General features: G+C 50.7%; 1 protein-coding gene across 1 annotated transcript; it reads right to left on the bottom strand.

The window, feature by feature from the left end:
* Positions 1–1,034: 1,034 nt before the first annotated feature.
* On the bottom strand, positions 1,035–6,644 carry FABP1 (fatty acid binding protein 1). Its single transcript, XM_010958960.3, has 4 exons — positions 6,461–6,644; positions 4,619–4,791; positions 2,916–3,008; positions 1,035–1,154 (listed from the first exon to the last, which is right to left on the bottom strand). Exons 1-4 carry the CDS (start codon positions 6,525–6,527, stop codon positions 1,104–1,106), a joined length of 384 nt encoding a protein of 127 aa, XP_010957262.1. The 5' UTR covers positions 6,528–6,644; the 3' UTR covers positions 1,035–1,103.
* Positions 6,645–19,511: the final 12,867 nt, after the last annotated feature.

Genomic DNA, 19,511 nt, shown 5'->3' with positions numbered 1-19,511 from the left:
TGTGTCTTCCAACTCAGAGTCCTTACTGAAGCTCTGAAGCCCTTAGGTCTTCCTTGGTCCCTGAAATAACGGTCTCACGTTTCTTCCAAGATCCTGCTCCACATGGAAGAAGGAGGGCTAACGAATGGGGAAGGCCACAGTGCGAGGCAGGAAGACCTTCTCCTGCTAGGTTGCTGCAGACAGAATACCAGACAGCAGGAGGGAACCCCTCCAGCTGTGCAATTCAGGAAGCTGTCTTGAAGGAGGTGGCACTTAAATTACAAGGGAAATGAGAGATAGTTTAGCTTGATTGGAATGTACATTATAGAAAAGGTGTGAAGGTAGATAAGAGGGGACAGGCTATGATGGAGCGAAGGTCGGCAACTTACGACCATGAGTCAGATCTGGCTGCCACCTCTTTCAATATGATAAGTGAGCTAAGAAGAGTTTTCTGTGTTTTGATGGTTTAAAAAAAAAACAAGAGAAGAATATTTTATGACATGTGAAAATGATACGAATTTCAAATCTCAGTGTTCATAAATAAAAGTTTTGTTGGAACACAGCCTTGCCCATCTGTTTGGGTATTGTTTATGGCTGCTTCCGAGCTACGACAGCAGAACTGGGGAGCTGTGGCAGAGACGGGGCTTGACCATTCCTCCTCTAGAACGGAGACCTGCTCATCTGGTGGGTCAGCGCCCGCTTGTTTTGTTCGTGTCCCCTGCTGCGTGGGGCCACTGTGGCCGCCCTGGTGGGCATAGCTCCCCTCTGCCTGCCCAGCATTCCTGCTCTCTCTGTCCCCGCAGGAGTCACCCTCAGGACCAGCACACGGCACACCCTCTTGCTCCAGCTCCTTGCCATGTGGTCATTCCAGGGCTGCCCCACAGATCCAGCCGCATCATGTGTTCCTCATAGGGTCACCTGAGTGGGCAGCCTGGGGTCTACTCTTCAGACCTGACCCAGCAGGACAGAACAGGCAGATTGTCAGGGCTTACAAAAACAGAACTGCTCAGTGCTCAATAGCACCGCCAATGAAAACCCATCAAGGAAAAAAGGCGTATTTTTAAAGAAAGTTTACTTTATTACATTAATTTTACACAGTGAAAGAATATGAAATGCAGACTAGTCTAAACTCTTTTGCTGATTCTCTTCAAGACAATGTCGCCCAAAGTCATGGTCTGCAAGTCAGAAAAAACATCATAAAATGTTACCGTGATGTTGAATTGTAAATGATGATGAAGCCCCCAATAGCTAACATGTGAAGCAACTCAAAGGCTCCTCTGCTTCTGGACCAGAGGAAGGGCTGGCAATCTTTTCTAAATTCCCGCGCCAGGTCTTTGTCACTTTGCTTCCTCCCGTGGAGAGCTGTCCGCCCTTTACTGAATTCCTTTCTACGTCAATGGCTGTTAGAGCAAGACCATCCCAACCAGCCAATCCAACCCAATTTCTCAAAGTTTCATTGAGCACCTACTATGAACCAATATGTGCTGAGCACCTAGGACTCATGCATGTGGAAACACGTAGGCACCCAGCCTGGGACACAGTAATTCTCCTCCCAAAGCTGTGAAGCATATGAAAGCATTAGATTCCTGAGATTCATACACTTTTGAGTCTTTGAGGGATGTTCTGTTCTCCCCCAGGTCCCTTTCTCGTGCTAGTTCTCGGGAACACGACTGTGGCAATGAGGGAGGGCAATGTCATCAGGGTGGAAAAGGAGCCCCATAGCTTCAGCAGTGTCGCAATGGGATGAAAAGATCAAGGTTTGAACCCTGGTTCCACAACTCATTCCCTGGGTGACCTAGGACAGGTCAGCCTGTCCATTGCATCCCTCATCCTGCCTCCCTCACAAGAGGTGGGAGCATGAGGGGCGATGGGACGTATCAAAGGACGTTGGCCAGGCCTGGGCAGTCCTGCACGGCTTATTTCCTGCTGCCCTGCAGGTGCCCCTCCTCCGCTGCGACCGTGCCGGGACGGGGGCTGGGGACCGCGGGTTTCATGCTTGACCCTCCGTCTCTCCCTAGCTGAGGGATTTCTCCACTTGAACGGGGAGATGACAGGCCCTTTGGGCAGTGTTCTGCTTTCTGTTGCTCCTCAAAACACAGCCTGGGGGCAAGGAAGAGCCAGGGGGGCATAACTGCAGGAGAAACGCTGTACTATTCACCCCACACGGGGGCAGGACACGGCCGACAGCCAGGCACCGAGGATGATGCCGCACGCACCACCGGAGCGCCGGATTCCAAAGCTGCCGTGAAATGGCCAAGAACATCATTCTCCTTATAGATGCCAAAGGGCAGAGGCACTGACTGAGTGCCCTGGGCTGGCAGGGCAGGTGGAGGCCCCTGGAGCTCGTTGGTGAGTGAGGCAGAAGGGAAGGGTTATGGCTGACAAGCAGTGCAAAGTCACAAAATAGAAAAAGGAAGGAAAGAGCCCAACTTTTGGCCAAAGCCTTCCTGGGCTGTGGGGGGGGGGGCTGGTTGGGTCACGGGGAGGGTTGCTCCATGAATCAGAGGACCACAGGAGGCGGGAACGGATTTCCATGCTCCCGCCCGTGAGTGAGTCTTGTGTCAACATCCTGCTGGAGACCATGAAGGGTGAGCTGTGCTGGTGGCTCCCCAGGACCCTGTGTCTCCTACAAGCTCCTGTCTTATCCCATCCTGTTCGGGTGCTAGGGAAGGAAGGGGAGAGGAGGCAGGGGATGGCAATGAGGAGGGAGGAAGTGGGGGTGGGGATTATAGAATGATGGACTCCAGGCAGGAAAGTGGTGATGGAGGGACCACCGGAAGGAACCCAGAGTGCGGGGAAGCAGCAGCTGGGGCCACTGCCAGGGCACGAGGGAGCAGAGACTGGCCACGGGGAAGGCAGCAGGGAGGGCTACATGTCCTGTCTCCCCGCCCCTCAACCCCAGCACTAGGAGATACAGAATCCGAGGGCCAACTTACACTGGTGATTGTGTCACCATTCAATTCAGTCACAGACTTGATGCCTTTGAAAGTTGTCACCAGTTTATTCTCACCTTCCAGCTGAACCACTGCCTGCAACGGGGGACAGAAGAAATGGCCTGAGGGGAAGGGTCTGGGAGGGGGTGAAACCCTTGCTAATGGGGTTGACTCCCCTGCAGGGGTCTCTGCTTACAGATACCTAACTGTTCATCTATGTGTAACCGTCCCTGACTCCCCCCGTTCGTCTGGCTCTAAAGAGAAGTGAGGTGCGTTCAAGAACTAGAGAAAAGGAGGGAGGGTACAGCTCAAGTGGTAGAACATGTGCTTTGTAAGCATGATGTCCTGGGTTCAATCCCCAGGACCTCCTTTAAAAAACAATTAAATAAGTAACCCTAATCATTCCCACTCCTCCAAAAAAAAAGAACTAAAGAAAAAACCAGGGCTTCTTTTGTCAGACTTTTCACTTCTGGGATGTGATCCAGAAATCAGCATAGGACCACTGAGTGTTTCGAATGCAAACACTAAGATAAAATTGCAAGTCCCAATTCTCCAAGTCCACGGAGGGAGGGAGCAGCTAAATTCAAAATCCCGGCCAGATGGGCGAGCACGTGGTTTTGCTCTGGTTTGTATTGCTCTTTCCAGCACCTTTATCTTTCTCCTGTTCAAGCTCTGTGCATCCAGGAAGAGTAACAGAAAGCCAGCAGGGAGCAGAAGACACTGGCCAAGGTTAACAATTTGCCTCCAAGATGGACAACAGGAAAGGCCTGTGGTGAAACCCCTGAGGACCTGCCCCCCCTAACTGGGGGTGTAGAAGGGAATGTCCCTCCTCAGATTTATCACCGACCTCCGACCTGTGCTGCTACGTCTGGAGAAGCAGAAACGGAGAGCCGTCCGAAGGGGAGGGGGAGACCAGCCAGCTGAGCCCGATGCACACGGTTATCGCCGGGGGTGGGGGGTGTGGAGGAGAAACGCCGCTCAGGGGCTCTGGCTGTGCTGGGGTGTGCTGAGTTTTGGAGGGGTGAATAGGGGCTCCTGGTGAGGGGCCCGACTGCCTGGATCTCCCTGCCTCTGCCTGCCAACCCCGCAGACGGCCAGCACCCACCTCCCGTTACACACCTTTGACACGGCCCGTTGGAGGTGATGCTGCCCTGCCCATTGCCTTTGCTCTGGGAAGGGGGACTGCACCCATTTCACAGCTGAGGCAGCTGAGGCCAGGGACTCAGTGAGCATCCCCAAAGGCTTGGTCTGAGGGCCTGCCTGGGCCTGGGTACTCTGGCGTTGCTCGCACCTCCTCCAGGAATTCTCCCTGTGACCACCAGCTCTAAGGCTGTTTTCTTTTAGCTCAAGGATGACCTTAGAGCCCTTTAGGGGTTTTGCACTGGCGCCCCCTGGCCCATTGCGGGGCCTGGGAGAATCTGAGTCTTAGATTCCTGCTGTGTGCCTGCTTCCCCAGCACCCTCCGTATGGGGGAGCTCAGACTCTTGGGCCAGAGTGCCCCCAGACAGTCTCAGGAAACTGGGATCTCCCAGAAGAGCATCTTTCTTAAGAGCTTTGTCTCTCTGCCTCTCCCTCCAGCAGTGGGTTCAGAGATAGGGTCTCAGCAGTGGGAATTGTGAGGTGGGAGCCCTGGGGGAGGAAGCCCTGGGGCCAGGCTCCAGGGAAGGTTCCGGAAGCAGAGGGGGGTTTGAGAGGGGAGCTCCTACCTTGACCTTCTCCCCGGTCATGGTCTGCAGCTCACACTCCTCCCCCAGGGTGAACTCATTCTGGATCACTCTGGTCCCGGTGGTGATGGTGAGTTTGAAGTGCTTCCCATTCTGCACGATTTCCGTCACCCCCTTGATGTCCTTGCCCTTCTGGATGAGGTCGTCGGGCAGACCTGGTGGAAATCATTTGAGGTTTAAGGTGGGCAGAGGTGGGAGCTGGAAGGCGGTGGTTACAAGAGGGACTCTGTAGCCTGGACGGGGAGGGAGGTGCTGTGCTTCGCGGAGACCATGGCCCTTACTGGCGTCCTGTGAGTGACATGGGCTTCGACCTCTGAAGGGAAGGTCAGTGCCCTGACTTGGCCTGACTGCCCACACCAGGCATCTTGCCAGCTGGTCTATAAAAACCACTCCTGTGCCCCGAGGAAGCCTTCCTCTTGACGGCACCTCCTTCTTACTCGCTCTCCATCTTCACCCCTCCTCCTTTATGCCAGGAGACTTTGTTCTTTGAGTGTTAGCATTTCGTCCTGCACACTCAGGGTGACCTTACAGCTCATCTCCCAAGCCAGGTCCCTCGTGAGAGTGGAAGAGGGAGCTCTTAATGATCACGCCCAGACGACAAGCACCCTCCAGCTCTGTGCCTGGGACACCTCCGTGCCCCACCCCTGCCAAGTCCTCTGCCACCAGGGCCCTGGAGTCAGATGTGCCCCGAGTCCCTGACTCGGGACAGAGCTTTACAAATTTCGGAGCATGTTTATTCCATCACATGAATTGAGGATTGAAAACCATGTGCATTAACAGCAGCGGGGAGGGTCCTGTTGCACAGGTGAGCGGTGCAAGGCCCAGAGTGGGGCCGTGACTGCCCTACAGGAGAAGATCCAAGCTCTCAGCCGGCTCGAAGGGGCCTCCTCTCTCGGCCTTTGCTGTCTTCTGCATCCTCTCCCTGTCAGCTCCCTTCCTGGTCCCTCTGCTCCTTTGCTTCCTCTGCCTGGAGCATGCTCCCCTCCCCCTGTCCCCTCGTGGATACCTGCTCATCTTCCACGACTCAGCCAAGGCTCGCCTTGACCACCACCAAGCCTTCCCTTGAGGTCCTTCTGGGAGCATCACATCCTCCTGGATGTTACTTGGGTGGGGCGAGGTGAATGGGGGTCAGATCGGTTCACAGGCATTTAAAACAAGGTCTGTGGAAACTAGTTCCTCCTTCAAACTCAGGTAGGATTGCTCCCTGTGTGACCTCAGCTGGGACTACCTGAACTTTCGGGCCTCAGTTGCCTCAGCTGCACAATGGGAAAAATAATTGTACCCAACTCAGACCTTTTTTGTGAGGAGTCGACAGGAAGCTGCCTTACGGAGGGCTGAGCCCAGGGCTTGGGGCCAAGGCAGCACTCAGGACACGATCAGAGATACTTCGTGCATTTATTTCTTCATCTCTCTCTCTCTCAATTGTGACCTTGAGCGTGGGGCTCACTGTACCTGTCTCCCTGGTGTCTGCCCAGCACAGCATCCAGCTCAGCATATGGTTAGCTCTGAATCGATGTTTGTTAGAAGAATGAAGAAATGAATGAGTGAGTGAATGGACAGGGTCACACAATGAGGGACCAGCAGAGGTGGCCTCAATCCAGATCAGACCGTAGGTCAGTGCTCTTTCCACGCGCCTGTGACGTGGCCTTGTCCAGGGAGGAACAGCCCTGCTGTGAAAGCCACACGCAGGCCAAGGCCCCCTAGTCTGTGCACAGCTTGAACCGCTCCCCACATCCCTACATGGAGACCCTGCCTGGGCTCCACCTGCAGGGCCGGACCCTCCTTCCCTTGGCCCGCAGCCTCGGCCCCCGGCCCAGCACTCACCGACGGCCTTCATGAAGGCCTCGAAATTTTCCTGGCTCTGCAGTTCGTACTTGCCGGAGAAGTTCATGGTGGCGACGAGGGTCCGTCCTCAGCTGCTCACAGCTCTGCCGGCCGGGTGCCAGCGTGGGCTGTTTTATAGGGGCTCCTTCTGCTTCGAGTGTTGGCCGTAGGTCAGTAGGTGTCGACTCCTTTATGACCAGGTTCAAATATTAACTCCTGAGAGCAATGGTCAATGATAAAAAAGGAAAAAAAAAAAAATAGATAAAACAGCAGGCTGGGCATAGCGGCAGTTTTCTCCAATTCAGCAAACATTAATGTGTGTCGGTCAAGTGCGAAGCCCTATGGCCCTGTGGTTTAAGTCACTGCTCTCCCGTGAAATGTGTGTGTGTACATCTATATGTGTGTATGTGAAGGTATACGTCTGCGCACAGAGATGTGCGTGTGTGTGCATTAATCCAGACACTCAGGAAAATACCCAAGAATCTTTTTAACCCCCAAACCTCCCCTTATGTACATAGGTCTATAATCTCCCCCCATTTTTCCGTCTCACTAACTGAATTCTACAAAGCTGTCATCTGCCCCTGGAGCTGTTTTGTATTCTGGGACTCCGTCCTCACTGTCCTCCAACTCAGTCTCCTTTTTGAAGTGATAAAAGGTACGTGTAAGCCGGGGCGAGGTAGGGGGAGGATACTGAGACACATTTAATTTGGCAGAGACGGAAGGGGATGGAAGAGAGGAGGACCTGCGAGCCAACGGAACCCGCCGGGGTCACCCCGGCCTCTGCGTTGGCCTTCACACTTTTCCCTCTGCCCCTCTTTTCTCCCGTTCCAGGTCACCTCCTCCATGGATGCTCTGGGCTCAGAGAGCACTTTGCAAACACTTATATCCTCATTCCTACTGGAACTTTTTCTCTACATCTCCTTTCTCATTGTCCTCCTTCCTCAGTCTTCCCAATGTGGCACATAGTAGAAGTTCAATTAATGATGAGTCAGCAAATAAAGACTGTTGGCAGATAAGAAGGCCGAAGTGTTGCTGGTTAAAGGAAAACCAGGTATAGAGGAGTCAGACTGGCACGGCCCCTCCAACCACTGAATCCTGGGGCTGGGTGGTCAGGAGATTGGAGTACATGTGTATCTAACCGTCGCGCTTGGCCGAGTCCAGCGTGGGAGTTTGTGAACGAGGTGGCGAGGCTGATGCGAGGTCCGAGAGCCAGCTCTTCTCCCCCACCTCCCATCCCCAGCCGTTCTTTCTCCTTCCCCTGCAATCCTGTTCTGCCCTCCCAGTCTGAGTCTGAGTGGATGGTGGGAGACTCCAGCAGAGCTCTGGCCGGGGGATCCTGTCTGGTCCTGCAGGCAGTGCAGTCACCAAGGTGCTGCCTCCCTCAACTGCCAAACTGCCCACCCCCTGTTCTGCCCCCCAGAACTCACTGGGCTGTTGGGGCAGCTGCTCTGGAAGCCAGGAGGCCTTCAGGTTTTGATTGTGCCTGAGGCAGCGGGCACATGAGTGGATGAGGGTTCGTGACAGGGGACACTGATGCCACGGGAACACGAGTCAGCCCACAGTGAGGAGCGCTCTGTTATCTCCAGCCGTCTCACCATACTCTCCAAAACTTCCAGAATTTAGATATGCTGATCCAGCAAATCACCTTAGGAGTCCACACGCTCAGTGACATAGCCGGTCTCCAGCCTCCATGACAGGTGCTGTGAGCAGACACCTGGCCGTGAAGACATCACTACCTTCTGAGCAGTGTGGGCAAAGGGCAGTGGCCTACGTGCCAGCCTGAGGATCTGGCACCAGCCAACCTTCCCGTCTAAGTGCAGAGGCGGGCTCTGCTTGGCCCTCCCTACGCCACCTCCCTCTGACTGTGCCCAGGACACAAAGTGCTTTCCAGGCCATGGGTCAAGGCTGTCCCTGGAGACCACTGGGCAGGCTCGTGTGCTGAGAACTCACAGCCCTTTTTAGTCACCACCAGTGCCCGGGCACCGAGGTGGGAGTGGGAAAAGCGGCCCAGAGGATGATGGGCAAATCCTCGCCTTCCTCTTGTCTTGCTCCGCACCTTGGTTATGTCCCTTTTAATATGACTCATTGTATTGAGGGTCCCTTGTCTCCCCAGACTGGACAAAGATTTTTTATTTTTGTATATATAAGGAAGGGAAAAGTCCATTACCTTAAGAACTGGCATTAGAATTCCTCTCAGAGCGGGGAGGATGTAGCTCAGTGGGAAAGTGGGTGCTTAGCATGCACGAGGTCCTGGGTTCAATCCCCAGTACCTCCATTGAAAGAAATAAATCAACCTAATTACCTCCACCCCAAAAACAATTTTTTTAAAAACTTTAAAAAAGTAAACAGGTCAGTTTTAAAAAAAGATTCCTTTCAGTGTGGGTGAGTGTGTGTCTGTGTGTGTGTGCCTGTGCGTGTGTGTGCGTGTGTGTAAGTGAGAGGGAAAATGAGCAGAGAAGCTGCTGGGGAGGGGGGTGATGGAACCCGAGCTCCGTGCGTGCTCGGTGAGGCTGAGCTGATAAAGAAGCGGGGCTGTGCTTGGGGAGCCGGCGGGAGGCACACGGATTGTGTCTTCTTTCTTCCCCTGGGAGATGAGAGAGCAGGGCAGCAGGCAGAAAGGAGGGGGCCAGCGAGAAGGGGTGGGGGGCCGGGTCACCAACACACCCCCAGCGGCAGGGAGACAGGGAGGCTTCTAGGGGGCTGATGTTGACTTTGAAGCTGCTCCTTTACTGCCAAGTGAATCCCCATCCATCTTTCTTTAATCTTCTCCCCAACGACCTCGATGCTTCAGGAAAATGTAACTCACCAGTTAACAGATGGGCATGCAGAACATGGTGAGGGGCTGAGTTTCATTTCCGGGTTGAAGGGATGGAGCTGAGACCGCACGCCCCAAACAGTCTCGGGAAGCCTAGTGGCCGTGGGGTACACGCCTCCCAGGCAGGGATCCCTGGAAATCTTAGGGAGGGCTTTGCAGGAATTCAAGCTAATGTTATCCAAATGCCAGGGTACCATCCAGTTCCCCATGGCATCTGGGTTCCATAGGTTAATACCCACAGGCTGAGAGCTTTGCATGACTATGCTGTGGGTGACCTCTGGGATAAATTCAAGTTACACCTGAGACTCTATCCCCACCCCAAGCCCTCCCTGCCATCAAGTGCTCTGTGTGGGTGCGAGGATCTGCTGACAGTGCCCTGGACACACCACTCTCTCTCATGCAGCCCCTGCCTGCCCAACATCCTTCCTCAGATAAAGGGATACCTGGCATATAAATTTCACATTCAGACCCTCTCCCGCTGACCACCGATGACAAATGACAGACCCCACAGTACTGCTCAATGGCTCCGAGGTGGAGAGGGGAATGGAGCATCAATGTAAGTTTCTCCAAAGGGCAGGTCAGCACCAGTCCCAGACTCCTCTCCGGAAGCCTACATCGGCTGCTCCTTTTCCGGTGTCTGAGGAAGAGCAGCATCTGTGGCCTGGCCGGCACTTCCCGCCTCCCTGGCCGGCCGGGCAGGACCAGAGGCTGGTCAGAGGGGCTGGCACAGCCATGGGAGACCCGACAGCTCCTGCGGCAAAGGGACAGCCTGACAGAGGGAGAGGCAGATGAACACCAGGTGAGGACTTCCTTCCTCCCCCAGATTGGATGGAGACAGGGAGATTCTTAGGCAGACCCCAGTGGCCTCCTCTGGGCCAGACTGTGTGTGTGTGTGTGTGTGTGTGTGTGTGTGTGTGTGTGTGTGTCTTGAAGTCACAGAGATTAGTGGCCATTTCGAAACTTAACACTTGAAAATAGTTTTCCATAAAATTAGAAAAGGGTAATGACATGTCCTGCCCACAAGTTAAGCAAACACAAGAGGAGATAAGCTTAATTGCAATGACAAAGTTCAAGTGGCTTGAAGGAAAAAAAAAAAGACTCCCACTTCATGGGCCCAGCTTCTGATTTTTGTCCACCCGGCCTCCAGCCCCCTCCAGTCTCCATCAGACGCCCCCTCTGCTCACTGTCCCTGTTCAGATGAGCAGCACGGAGGTGTGGGAGGGATGACGTGTCTCTTGGCGGCCAGGATCTGACTGCCATTCATTTGAGACCAGGCACCTCTGCACTTGTGTCTGATCCCAGGGTGTCTGCAGTGCCAGTTTGCCCATTTCCCGGGTGTTTCAGGAGATGCCAAGGAGGCATGCTTCCGCTAGATGCAGGGCTGCAGGGAGGAAGGACTTGAGTTTGGGTCCAGCTCTTCTCGCCAACAGATGTGTGATCCTGGGCGAATCACTCAACCTTACTGAGCCTCCTCTTCTTTGTCCATTAAATGGTCCTGACATTCTCTGCCTTGTGTCAACTCGAGTCCTTCAGGAATGTGAAACTCCAATCAGAGGGGGTCAGAGCACTTTGTGGGTGCTCCTACTAGGTGTCCAGAGGTGGCCCTGGCACCCGGCCAATTTGTCTTTTTATCTCCTGGCTTGGGGACAGGCTTCCTTCCTATCTCCCTGGGCCAGCGGTCGTGTCTCCAGGTGCCAGCTCCAGCCACAGCTCACTGCTTACGGCTCCAGCTTTCAGCTCCTACTGTGTTCCTGGCATCTGGGGATTTTTCTTTCTTTCTTGTGACCTCAGCTGTACATCGGAACAGCTGCTATGCTCAAGCTGCACATTCTGTGCGTCCTGAGAGGAGAGTTTGCATCAGCTCCACTGTGTCATTGGTCCTGCAAGTCTTGTGTTTTTCTTACATGTGTTGTTTTAAATCCTTTTAGTGGGATGTCAGGATGTACATCCTTCAACAAAATCTTTTAAAGACATTCTTAAGCCTTGTTTTTCGTATGCCTACTCTGTCTCTCCAATCATTGTAAATTCCTTAAAGAAATCACCTGCCTATAACAGCTGTCCAGGAGCCAGAATGGAATCAGCCTTAAAGCCACTCAATGTCCTGGGCGTTTTAGAGGTCTGCCTGCTCGAAGAAACCACCGGGGGACAAAAGTACAAATATGCCAAACAAAAATTGTGAGTGGTGTTTCGCACTGTAAGAATTACACTTACACAGACTATACTGGGAAATGTATTCAACAAAATTCCCCTGCATGCAATTACTTTTGGCAATATCCTTATTGTGTAAAATGAGACCTTCCTGTGATCTGTTTGGGGCCCCCCGTGAGTTCTCCTTTGCTGTGACACAGTAGAGGGGAAAACCTTGTGGACTGCACGCCCGCGGTGGCAGTAACTGGAAGGCTGATGTAATCATGAACGAGCTCCAAACTTATCTGCAAGGCTGGTTCATAAGGCTCCTGTGTTGGCCATAAATGCCAACAGTGTTTGCTTTTCCTGTGTCTCTGTGTCCCTGTGTCCTTGTGTCCCTTGCCCTCTGGTGGTTGAAAGCTTCTAGTTGGCTTCAAAGTCAGCCTGCCGCTTCAAAGAGCAAACTTTCCCAAGCAACCTTCGGCCAACTTGCCATCTCCGCCTGGCAGCCCTTCATCCTCCCTGCTTTAGAGCCGTGAATCGTCAGCCCTTTAGAGCCGGGATGGCCGCTCTGCTGACATCTCACAAGGCTCCGCTCCACAGTCCTTCTCCACATAGCCCTCCCGGGGGCTCTGTTCCTCTGCAGTGACACCACCAATAGTGATTTCTACTCTAGTCCAGTGATTCTATTAGAGTAACAATGAGGAAATACAGCTTCCACTAACTGAGTGCTAAGTGCGTGCTTTCTCTGAGTTCTCACTGAATTCTCAAAACAATGCAATAGGGTAAGCATTTAAAATTAAAAAAAAATTTTTTATTGAAGTATAGTCAGTTTACAATGTTAGGTCAATTTCTGTTGTGCAGCATAATGTTTCAGGGTAAGCATTTTTATTCCCATTTTTCAGATGAGAAAACTGAGGAAAGAAGTGGTTAGTAACTGCTACCCAAATAGGAAGTTGCCAAATAGAAGCACGAACCCCATCTTTTGGACCTCAAAGTTTGTGTTTTTGACTTGTATTTTTTTCTATCTTATAATGTATAAAGGTGTATCTTGGTTCCTGTCTTGAAAATGCCTCTAAACCAGAGCTTAGCTCTGCACTTTCCATGGAGTACGGGTCTAGAAAGTATTGATACAACAATAGTCCAAGTGCCATCGACCTCCTGAGTCATTAATGGTTAGGTTACTGTTGGCCTAGAAATGCCCTATTATTACCCTAAACCAAATAACCAGACAGTCCACGTGCAGGAAGAGAGATCACAAAGGGGTGAAGGTTCTGAGATGACTGCTGAGCCCTGTGTTCAGTAGAGGTGCAGTAAAACCATATTTAACTGAATTCTAGAATATTCCATTTGGGCCACTCTGTAAGCACGCACCTTGTGCTCCATGGTGATCACGAGTGTCACTCTCTTCTTCCAGGGTAGCCTTTCCCCAGCCCCAGTTCCCACCGAAGCCACAGGCATCAGCTGATTCCTCCACTACATGATTATTCACTCAACAAGCATACTCTGACCAACTACATGGAGTTCCTGCAGGAAATATATTTTGAATCTATAAAGGAACTCACTGTCTAGTAGGGAGCATTAAGGGAGTCAAGACTGCCTTGGTGATCGGCATGCCCTAGGCCCTAACAGAGAGGCAGCTGGCAAAGGCGTTTAGAAAATATAGCTTGTAGACTCCAGCCCCCGAAACACAGAGCAGAGTGGTGAAGTGAGGGTAAGGAGCTGAGAGACATAGGCAAAAAACAGTAACAAAACAAACATAAAAAACTGGCACAAGGACCTATGGAGATATGACAAAAATAAAATAGGGAAACTATATACCAGTGACAAAATTTTGGATATTGCCGTGAGGGAACGTCAGCAAAAGTTCTTCAGCAGAGGAATGATAACCAGATTTATGATTTTTGGAAGATTACTCCTGAGGTAGCATGAAAGACAGGCTGGAAGGAGAGAGATCTGGAGGTGGAGAAATGGGTTAGGAAACTCCTGCAAAAATTCTGGCAAGAGGGGGTGAGGATCTGAAACTGGGAGGAGGCGGAAGGTATGAATTGGAGAGTTATTCTGTGGTTGTAACTGAGAGCATTTGCACATCTATCATAGGTGAGCGCCAGGGAATGCGAGGAGTTGAAGATGCTCCTGGAAGCTCCAGCTGGGGTTCCCATGGCGATGGGATGCCACCTACGCAGGTGGGAGGTGTAGGGAGAAGATAGCCATCCTCGCCTCTTCCCTCTCCCCTCCTCCGAGCTGGAAGTCTTTCCTCTCCACTCTGAACTCTAACCACTCAGCCTCTGTCACTGTATGTACCACTCTGTCCTACAGCCTCTCCTGGTTTCAGATCTTCCTTCTGATGGTAAGGTGCTCAGTAGCAGGGTGGAAGCGTTCATCTTTGTCTCTGCTACTGGACTTCCACGGTCGCTGGCGCAGAGACAAGGTCAGTAAACCTTGATGACTGTAACAATGTAATGATGGCTATTTGTGCACTTGTGCGCCATGCCTCCTCCTCCCCTCCCCATCCTTCTTCAGTTCCTAGTAGATTGTACATAGTCACGTGTCATAGTGCCTTTAAAATCCTGAGGGCAAAACCCAGCATCTCTGTCAACAGCTCAACAGAAACAGCCAAAACCAGATGAGAGTCACTTAGCAGAATTCCTCCAGGCTGCCTTGTCACTAGACGCCTGTGCCAGGCTCCCTGACCTGATGGGATTCCTTGGTCTCATATATGTAGTATAGGCTCAGTAAATCCTGATTAAACTTTAAAATGTAGTCTGTGGCCTGGAATATCTTTAATCCAGAAGTTTGAACTTATTTGGCTAATGAAGGCATAGCCTCCACATTGAGATTCTCTTTGTAGTGTTATTTATTTATAACCCCCTCAAAAAGGGGGTGGGGATGAAATAACCAAAATGTCCACCAGTAGAGGGCACCTGCTGGACGGATCTGATGCACCCTACAACTCGCAACTCCACCAAAGAAAAAGTGGAGACTCAGAGAGGGAAAGCATCTCATCTGAGGCCACACAGCCAAGAAAGAGCGGAGAAGGCAGGACTTCTGAGAGCGATACTAAAGCTGTCCCCTCCACGCCAGAGATACCGCCCTTCACATTTTCGTCTTAAATGCAAAGCAAGGTTTGTATTTTAATGAAGTGTGTGTACCCAGAATTTGGAAACTCCCCTTTTAGTTCATCTCCAGTAAGTTTGGCTGCTGGACCAGAGAACCAGAGAACCAGAGAACCAGAGAAATCAGTGCCTGGCACATTGTAGGTGTTAAATAACTGTTTATAGAGTGAATGAATGAATGAGGATGTAATACTGTCCTAGAAACTCCCCTGCTGCAGCCACAGCGCCCCGCGCTGGCCTTTCCTATGATTAGCTCACTCAAGCCAGGGCTGAGCCCAAGTAGGAGCTACCAGGGGAGGGGTGGGCTCCTCTGTTCTCAGGGTCCGGGCGCACCCCAGTCACCGTGGTTTCTCAGCCACTGAACCTCCCTGGGCTGGAGCTCTTGGTGCTGTGCTGAGTGCCAGGCCCCTGCCCCGATGGAATGAGGAGAGGAGGACAGCAGGTGGATGAGGGAAATAGTATCTTGAGCAGCGAGACCTCTGATGTGTGCCCCATGGTCCCAGCCTCTCCCTCCAGGCTGGGAGGGATGATGGACTGTGACCGGGGTCCCAGTCCCAGCACACGTGTCCCAGTGGGTGGCTCACAGCTTCAGTGACCCTGAATTTGCTCTTCCTATCTAAGAACTTGGCCCTGTGACCATTGACCAGCTGGCTCTGAACCAAAGATTCCCTTAATCTCAGGAGTCAATGGCTCCTTTGATTAAGCCTAAAGTGGTCTGAACTCAGCACTCAATCCAGAGGCTTCTGGCGGCCTTAGGTAATGGACAGGGCTGCACACTGACTCCTCTCTGGATGAAAGGTCATCTCAGGCTTGACAAAGATGCAAAAGACTGCACAGATCGGCCCGCCACTCTCCCAGTGAGTGTCAGCCCATGGGCTGGATGAGGAGAGAGCCCGGAGTACATTACCAAAATCATTACTTATCTAGAAAGGCCGTTCTTGAGAGGATCTGGAGAAGGGCAGAGCTGGGGCCACTTCCTCAAGCTGATATGTTTATCTTTCACAGTAAGTCAATTTCTGATTTAATGCTACTCTTTAGAAAGGTTCTGCTTTCTTACAGCTTTGGGTGTCCTTGGTCTCTCAGGGCTTCCAGGAGGCTTAGCTCCTAGGGTCTTGGTCAAGGTGAGGAAGATCTTTATCCCTTTTGGATCTGCCAAGTTAGTGAGCAGCTCTCCGATCCCATAAAAAGCAGTAGCAGATGTGGGTTCAGCGTTAGAATCCCAATGGGCTGGGATTCTAAAGCTGCTGTCCAGATGGAGTCCTGCCCTCTCCTCCGGCCATCCTGCCCACAGCATCCAGGATCCAGATCAACCTTAAACATTAGAGCCGAAAGGGACACATTGGTGGGAACATTTGTTCAAGAAATGTAACCAAGAATCTGTGGGACCCTGCAGGGTCTAAGAGGACCATGAAACTGTGTGTAAAGCATCATACTGCGTTTTTCTGATGGGACTTCCATCAGATTCTCAATCTTCACCTCTCAAAAAGTTCAAGAAGCTCTGACCTAATGTGATCTCTTGTTAACATGAAGAAACCGAGATGTCAAGTGACTGACTCAAAGTCTCACAGCCAGGAAGGAGTGGGGCTGGAACAGAACTTGGGGGTCGGCTACATCCTACTCTCTACCCCTGCTTGGAATTTAGAACAGGATTCCCCAAAGCAGTCCAGGGAGCTCTTGTATCAGGTTAGACCTTCAGATGTCTCAGCCCACCGCAGACCTGCGAGGCAGGTCTCTGAAGGCAGGGTCCAGGTGTTTAGCAAGCTCCCCTAGTGTTTAAGTTTCACAACTAAAGTTGAGAATCTGGGACCATCCCTAAAATTTTAAAATGCGTATAAAACACACACACACAAAGGTTAAAGTAATGAGATGATGCAACTACTTTCAATTCTTTTGGCAATTTTTTTCTGATACTTTTCTCCACATTTGTAAATAACACCATTTTAACGATCTTTTCTTCTTTCTTCTTCCTTTTCTCTTCTCATTCCATTTTTAGATTTAGATATTATCAGTGATTAATTATCATGGAAGATTAGGTTCATGAGGCTTATTTGGTGGTTTGTGGGGGCATGGTCGACGCTCCATGTGCCCAGCTGCCTTTCACAACTGCTTTGAGCCCACAAGAAACTGAGAATCTCTCATAAACCTTCTTTATAGGAACGTGTGGGTAAGAGAGGGGATCTGCGTCCTTCTGACTTGCATTGCCAACCTGCCCCCTCTGCTGTCCCTCTCCTGTACCCCAGCGATTGCTTCCTTCCTATTCTAACATATTATAAACATTTTAGACAACTCCAGCTTTCCAATCATCATTACATAACAGACAGGCTGGGGGTGGGACACACAAAAGTGACAGAAGGTGATGCCAACTGGAGATCATGATAAACCTTTAGTGTAGCAACACCAAAGTCTACATCAGATACCTGGACAAGAGGTAAGGGAGACACAGTAAGAAAAGATAATTCTCATGGCAAAATTCTAGTTTCGCCAGTTTTCTAGGAAAACATTAGGCAGTAATTTCCAATGTATTACAGACACCAATACTCTAGTAATTTGCTTTATTTTTTAAAATCCTTTTGGGCACATGGATATATATGCCATGTTCAATCTGATGAATTAAAGTTTAAAAAATGGAAAATCCTATTGATATTCACAGAAACACCCTTCCTGGTCCCCTCCATGAACCAAAATCGAACAGTGCTGACTACACTAAAACAGCTGCAAGCACTTTTGACCGAGTACTGCCACCTAGCGGCAGCAAGTGTAAACAGCTTGGTTTATGCGGGAGTTGGGACCCACCAGAGAGTTGGAACTCAGCCTGGTGCCTCTGTGTGACTGGCACTGTTTCCTGGCCCCAGTGTCTTCCTTCCTTCTCTTGGCAGGTTTTTTCGTGGCTCCGCTTACGGCATCTTGTTGTGAGATAGTCAACACGTTCCGAGTCTCCCCCAAAGTGTTCCAATACTGCCCACCTTTATTCTCGTCATTCCACCTAGGAAGAAGCTGCTAGACCAAGGTGGGCAAACTTTTTATGTAAAAGGCCGAATGGTAAACATACTAGGCTTTGTGGATGAAGAATGTCACCTATCATGACAGTAAACAAAGGATGTTGGGGCCATTGAGCCATCAGCCACTGCAGCCTCGGCGACTGCACGCTGGAGAAAAGAGGACACTGGCCCTACATAGCTAAGGTGCACACCAAAGGAGTGATTTCAGTGAGCCCAGACTCTTGCATCTTTCCATACACAGAAAAGTGCTAAATTCCTTAACTTGAAATGTCTGGTTTTCTTTAATTAACAGTAATCTTTTGATGTTCCGACTACCTGGTCTTTGTTGCAAAAACTCCTGTATATCCTGGCTCCTCCCTTGCCTCTTTGGAGGAGTTTCTTAGAGCGATCTGAGAGGCTGCCTCTCGGGCTCGAGTCCTCAACAGGTCTGCCAAATAAAACACAACTCTGAACTTTTAGGTTGTGCATTTTGTTTTGGCTGACAAGTAGCTAAGTCTGTTCTTTATTGAAGCTGTCTTGGATCCTTTCCCAGAATCTTTGATGTGTATTGCATTGGCCAGAACTTGGTCACTTGGCCACTGCTAAAGGCAAAGTTTGAGGGTCCATATAAATTTTCTAGCTGCACCTCTTGCCACATCAGAGGAACAAGATGAGGATGGGATGTTGATCGAGCATCTCCCAGTGGTCTGTCCCAGGATGTTTGTAAGGCTGCTCTTACACTGCCATCTCTCTCAGGTTTTCACAATTTCTTATCAATGGAAAACTGTTTTCCAAGTTCCAAACAACTTATAGTTATGGTGGGACAGAAAGAAAGCTGAATATGGAATTGCGAGACTTAGGTTTGAATCTAAGCTGTGCTGTTTACTAATAGAATGTCTTAGGACGGTCATAATCTTGCCAAATCTCAGCTCCTGAAAACTGAAAATGATGATCAGGCTCCGCCCCCACCCCCCATCAACCCTGCCGACAAAGTGGATGAGAGGATAAATGTGCTAATATATGGGAAAATTCTGGAAGACGTGAGTCCTGGCTGAGAGTCAGCGTGGAAGAGTAAAGGGCAGGTCCAGTACCTGTCAGGCACGTGGAATTAGGTCACCTCCCGGAACAAAGCAAGAACCCACTGCAGATATATCTAAATCCATGTAAGGTCAGCACAGGATCTCACGTCCTGATAGCCAGCAATACCCAAGATTCTGAACTGTACAAGCAATTTACATCCATTTCCACTCCAAGGAAACAGGCGGCATGTACAGGGTCAGTCTGGACAACGGTCTCCAGTCAATGAAACATGAGTCTAGGCCTTCACTTACTTCCGCTTCAGTGAAGATAATTGGGAAGGCATGTTTTCCCACTTGCATGATCAAAAGTACCTTTGAACTTGGCACAGATGCTCTCATGCACATAGAACAATGCTCAGCATGGACCAGGAGAAGGGAAAGGACATGACTGAGAAACCAGCATCCAGTCCTTATAACAAACATCACTTACTGAAGCACACACTCTGCTCAGATGGTAAAAAAGCAGCACTCTGGCAAGGGACCTGGCGGGAGAACTCTTTGTTCTTTTTGTCGTGGTGATTTTTTTTTTTTTAATGGAAGTCCTGGGGACTGAACCCAGTACCTCGCACATGCTAAGCTTGTGTCCTTGGAGATGCCATCTTGGTTGGTTATGAGCACTGTAACAAATGCTGTGGCATCTTACAGCATTTTTGCCATGAACCTCAGTTTCCCTGACCTCTGAGTGATTAAGTACACTTGATGCAGTGGATAGAAACTCTTTGGGGGTTCCTGCTGGGCCTATATCCCTCTCTGGGAATGGTACCCCTGGCCTCTGGCTGAATTCCATGGTGAGCAAACTCTCGCTTTCAGGAATCTGAGACCCGCTCAGACTGGAGTCAGTCAATGGGGGTGTATGCACTTGTACGGATATGTCAAATGGGTACCATGTGCGGGCCAGAGTTTGAAGGGCAAGTAATTTGAGTAAGCAGAGACCAC

This window comes from Camelus bactrianus, chromosome 28 (genome assembly GCF_048773025.1).
Source record: "Camelus bactrianus isolate YW-2024 breed Bactrian camel chromosome 28, ASM4877302v1, whole genome shotgun sequence".
Lineage (NCBI taxonomy): Eukaryota > Metazoa > Chordata > Mammalia > Artiodactyla > Camelidae > Camelus > Camelus bactrianus.
This window is presented reverse-complemented; position numbering and strand designations above follow the sequence as displayed.